Raw genomic sequence first — 6,000 nt, 5'->3', positions numbered from 1 at the left:
TCTTTATAATACAATATAGATTATAGGTATTATAATATGAGATACAATTTTATTTTTTTATTTTGTACTTCTATTATATTATACCAAATTAGTTCAATTGTTATTAGACAAATTTAGCAATATATTACTAATTATCAAATGAAATATTCAATTTTTTCTAATTGATACTACAATAATAATTATTATACGTGAAAATGTAATTGACAATTTTTTATATCACGATGTGTGTAGTGTCTTTATGGTTTTGTCTTTGTGTCTCGAATTAATTACCAACAAACCGTGCACAAGTTTATTGTTGATTATCAATGTCCATTGTTAGAGTTGTTAAGCATACAACATCAGAAATAAAAGAAAAAACACGAATTGATATTTAATAATTTATAGTTAGGCTATGTGTTGAGAACTTTCAAAATTAACATCATTTACACTCGACATACTTCCCACGTAAGACTATTATTACTATAATATTATATTCGCATTGACCTATACATTTATTTCTATCCTGGTTAATGTGCCTTCTTTTCTTATTATAAAAGCGAACACGTAAGAAATTTGCAGTGACGAAAAAAAAACTGTCTACCTTCGAAATGTTTGTAAGAGTCCACACAGCTCAGTGCACCGCGTTGACGCTTCAATGGATCGGTTTTGGCCTGTTTTATTATTATTTTTTTTTTTTTAGATTCGATTCCGAGTGAATCGACGAGGAATCTGTTGGTTTTTCAGTGATGTTTTATCTTTTTTTTCTTATTATGTAGGTATTTTTATTTTGTGGACACTTTTTCCGTGTAGCACAAAAGCTCTAAAACTTTGTATAGAACGAAAGTCTTATATTTCGACGGTACTTTGAAACTTCGAAAGTAGTGTTTTACGATTTATTCAGCGGTCTCGAGAAAAACCTATAGAACCGTGAAAAATACATAAGCAACTACGATTAGTTAAGTATTGTTAGTTGCGTTCATAATCATTTTTCAAATAAAATGATTTATCATTGCTATCAAATGTTTATATATTATGTTTAATTATAAAATGTGTAAAAATGAGCGATGTCAGACGATTTACCGACCAACGCCCGATTCCTGTATTATAGCCGTATAGTATGTTTAATTTTTTTCTCTAACACGTTATCCCGATGAATTAAAAAAAAAACTGCTAACACTTATAAATTTTATATAATATGTATATCGTAATACATACGCGTAAATCACACCTAATGAGATAGTAATTAATTAAAAATAATACATACAAAATATACGAATTATGTGTTTAAAATAAAATATTTAATTGGTGCGTGAAAATGTTTATAATATTAATGTTCGTCGATCACGTTAGCTGTGATTCGACGGCGACGTGCTGACTTTCATAGACATCACTTTGGCCGAGTAATTACCACGCACGATTTGTTTGAAGAACTCATCTTGTTCACCAGTTGTCTTGTTGGCGACGGTCCATGCTGAGTATATGAAATCGTATAATGTCTCCATCCCCAACGACGTGGCAATGTTTTGGCTCACCTTGTCGGTGAACACGCCGGCGATCACGTCGATGTCGAACCATCCGTACTCGGGAAGTTGTCTCATCACGACGTTTGTCAGCAACTCCGTACCAATTCCTATCGGTAAAATGGCAGATTAGGAGGGTTTATTTTTTCTAAACGTTTGAAAATTTTGTTTTTTTTAGATATCACTAGTCTTGTAAAGTACTATTGGGTAAAATATATTTTATTTATTTTTATTTCAAATATTCATTAGGTTCCTAATAAGTACTCAAATACGTATTTTAAATACTTTTGAAATTTTAAAAAAGGCACTCGGACAGAGTTCTAAAAATACTTTTTCTAAGTGTTTATATTAAAATTAAACATAAGTTTACCAATAGTTTTTCTTTTTAGTTCCATATATTTTATTTTTTAATTTAATTTCGTAAAAAAAAAAAAAAAAATAGTCGTAGGTAATAATACATAATATTTTTTTATATAAATTATATTCACCGAAAATTCAAATGCATATAAATAATGTGTAATTGAACCAAATTTTATGATGTAAATACACTATACAAATTATAGTTAAATATGGAAATGCTAAAGAAATTTGGGTTATTTTTTTATGTAATAATTATTATATGTATATCCGGTGATTTTTTTATAATGCATTACTCATTATTTCAAAAACAATTAAAACTTTTGAAAATATTTCTCTCAAATAATTATAAATACTTAATGAAAATACAAAAATTATATTTCTTACTATTTTTATTGTTTTATTTTTACTATTACTTTTTTATACAATAACATACATTTTTAATAATTTCATATTCTGAAGTAGAAAATTATTCATAGTCTTTTGATATGTACCTTGTACCTATAAATTAAATTATGGACAAGATAATTTATGAATAATTCATAAACTATAATTATTATAGCCGTTACAGGCATTAAAGTTTTGACGAACAGAGTGGTTTCATAGAGGTTCCCCGCCAAATATTGCTCCAATACTCCGCATAACAATTATTTGAAACATAGATGGTTTTAAATAATTGTTGTTATTTATAATATCTTGTATTGAGTTGTGCCTTGTTTTTATCTTTCCAATAATATTCTAACTTTGTTTAGTAGATATCTATTGGATGACTTTTAATTTAATTTTTATAATGTTCATTTCTACAAAATGTATTCTATTATTTTTTATAATATAATATACACAATATATACATATAGGTACTAGCTGGTTTATCCGGCTTCCTAAAGTTCTTTTTTTTTGATAATATATGAAAATAAAATATTTTTAAATTAAATATAATATAATATAATAATATATATAATTTGATATTTTAGGTGGCGTTCTATCTATCTAATCTCTTGTTTTAACGCATAAATCAATAAACCACGATTGTTATCTATGGTTTTCGTTTTCATTTTTATGAAGAAATAAGAATTATAATTATTTTTTGTTATTTAATACACAGTGAAATATATTTGTGTATTAAAATTAACTTCAGGCTCATATATAAACCATGACTATTTCCAAATTTCTCTTTTACGTGCATAAATGTCTGAATATCTATATATATCTGAATAATTCAATTAATTTGAAGTTTTTTTTTTTTATTATTGTCTTGATCTATTTGAAATATGAAATAGTAATATATGATACAAGACTGAGGGATTATAGGGTTTAGACATTTAATATTCCTACATTTCATAAATTTATGGTCAATATAAGAGTAGCAGAATTCATGTTATTCTGGTGCCATTATATTTAAATTATCTAGTTTTAAATTGTTTTAACTGTCTTTTCTGCGATATAAATATTTATTTATTTCACTTATTTTGTTATATTGGTTTGTTGTAATTCTTTTTAGTATTTAAATTTGTTGATTTTTAAATTCAATAAATCTGTTGTTAATTGTCATATCCTCTACTCTGTATATTTTAATTATTTCACGTTCATCTTTCTTACTGCTTATATTTAATTATAGACAGTTACATATTTTATAAATAATGCTTTCACTGAATTTGTTTATCTTATGCTTAATATTTATGTAAATACAAAAGTAACACTATTTTGATTAAAATTATTAACTTAAATCTTAAATTAATTAAAACTGAGGGTTTTCTTTATCGAGAAACTAATTATTATAAATTTTAATATATTTTTAATTTTTAACGAAAACTTACATTGATGGTCTTATTATACAAGTTATAGTTCCAATATATTTTGTATGTAATATCGATGTTTATTTCTTATTCAATCGTCAATTTATAATAATAAACAAAAATATTTAAAGACAATTTTTAGCTTGGATTCATTGCGAAAATCATTGTGATTTTGTAATTATTCATGTTCTATGTTTTAGGTATATTATATCATACTCATATATTGTTTTACTTATACAATTTTATTAATTTTTCATAAACTTACTTATAATTTAATTAATCTTTTCAAAGTTGTTAAGTGTACAATTTACGATTAAAATGATTGATTAAGATAATACTTTTTCATATATTTATTTAATTATTTATCGAAGTTGAAACGAGCGAAGCCCACACAACTGCATAATATGAACTGAGTCCCAATAAAACTTTTTGAAATAAACTGAGTTCATGTTTTAGTACTAACAAAATTAAGTTTGCCCTGTCGAACTTTGAATATTACCATTTCCTTTGCCATTTTTACAATTTTAGGACAAGTTAAAAAAAAAGTTAGGTTATGGTTAAAAATATTCGTTTTTTTATGTTAATTTAAAAATACTTGATAGATTTTTAATACATTTAATGTCGTATATCGGTAAAAACTTAAATGATAAACTTTTTATGTAGCTATTCAAACATTGATATAATATGTTTTGTTTGTGACAACTACATTTTTTCTCTTATTTGTTTTTCTTTAGTAGTGATATAATTTCTTATAGTTACATTTGGTTAATATAATAATTTAGAATTAGAAATATTGGTATTTTTGCTTCAACTCGAATTGATTAATTATTTTTCCCTCGTTCAAGTGTGGGACTTAATTTATCAGGTATAATAAGCATAAGTACTCTGTGAATTTACTAGCTTGTAATTTTTAATTTAATGAAAATATAATCAATTTAAAATAGAGTTATAATAGGAGATGTTTTTATCAGAATATAATATTTAACTTTTGATGTACATTAGTAAATTGCAAGTTTTCCTACCAAAGTGGGTATTAATTTTCTTGTACACCTAAGAGCATTTTGATACGAAGCATTCAATTTATTGCATGATTGTAAAATTATGTAGTGTTTGTCGTTACTCGTTTCACATTTGACAACATATTATTTTTAATGCAGGTATACTATTTACAAGGCGTATAAAAACATAAAATAAAATATATGGTAAATTAAAATAATAATTTAAAATATGTAAGATGTAACCAACATGATACCACCAGGACATAATATTATGATATTAAATAACATTTATGAATGTTGAAATGTATTAAAACATTAATTAATACCGTTTTGGAATTAAATATTAGGTTACATCAAAAATAAAGTGAAAGTTAATGAAATATTAATAAATACAACAAAATTATATAGTATAATAAGAGTTAAAGAACCGGTTTAAAAAATGTCAATTATTAAAAATTAATCAAATTATCGATATTTTTGTAAAATGTTGTATAATAGATACAAACCTTTATTTCTATACTCGGGAAGCACAAACCACGAATATACTTCTAACATTTTTTCCACATTATTATGTTTATATGGATTACCTCTTTTAGTTAAATAATGTTTAAACTTTTGCAGCTCTCTCAGTATCTCACCTTCATAAACCTATTGATTAAATTAATACAATAGTATTTTAAATATCTTACAAAACTGGTTTGGTAAAATGTCTTATTTTTTTTGAATAATTTATTTTTATAAATAATATATATTATATAATATATTAAAATAAAACGAGTGAAATTCCGATGAAAATCGTAGTATTGTTTTGATAATAATACAATTAAAATATGTGTATTGGTAGATTTTTTGAAAATTTTATAGTTTTACATTAATTATAGTTGCTGAGAAGTAATCTCATAGTACCTAGGTAGTTAAGGATATATATACTTATTAGTTATAATAATTGGTAATGTACGTTTTGAAAATCTATTTAGTCTTATAAATATAATTGTTAGACGTTTTGAAATTGCTGTATTCGTATAAACATTCCGATATTTTTATCAGATTAATGACAACTTATAATTAAATTAATTAATCTTTGCTGTATATTAACATATTATGTAGGTACCTAGTTTAAAAAGGTATTTACCCTATCTTTGCTGAATTCGGGATCTCTGTTATTTAATTCGTTGAATCTGCATATAATAAATCCAACTAAATTTCCAGTTTTCTGCTCAACAGCAACAGTTGAAAGTGTGTCTTTCATCCAAGTTCGAACCAAGTATAAGTATTCTTCAACAGATCCATTGTCGGTATGCATTTTGCTACTTTGAATTATTGGTTCATCATGGATATAATGTTCCTATT

General features: G+C 24.6%; 1 protein-coding gene across 1 annotated transcript in view; it reads right to left on the bottom strand.

Annotated features, from left to right (window-relative positions):
• Nucleotides 1–1,325: 1,325 nt before the first annotated feature.
• Nucleotides 1,326–6,000, bottom strand: part of LOC113555682 — a 32,923-nt gene continuing 28,248 nt past the window's right edge. The window contains exons 3-5 of the mRNA XM_026960182.1: nucleotides 5,783–5,995; nucleotides 5,157–5,298; nucleotides 1,326–1,609 (exon numbers count right to left, since the gene is read on the bottom strand). Of these exons, the coding sequence (XP_026815983.1) occupies nucleotides 1,326–1,609; nucleotides 5,157–5,298; nucleotides 5,783–5,995 (639 nt within the window). The remainder of the gene's footprint in view (nucleotides 1,610–5,156; nucleotides 5,299–5,782; nucleotides 5,996–6,000) is intronic.

The sequence above is a fragment of the Rhopalosiphum maidis genome, chromosome 3 (genome assembly GCF_003676215.2).
Source record: "Rhopalosiphum maidis isolate BTI-1 chromosome 3, ASM367621v3, whole genome shotgun sequence".
Classification (NCBI taxonomy): Eukaryota; Metazoa; Arthropoda; class Insecta; order Hemiptera; family Aphididae; genus Rhopalosiphum; species Rhopalosiphum maidis.
This window is presented reverse-complemented; position numbering and strand designations above follow the sequence as displayed.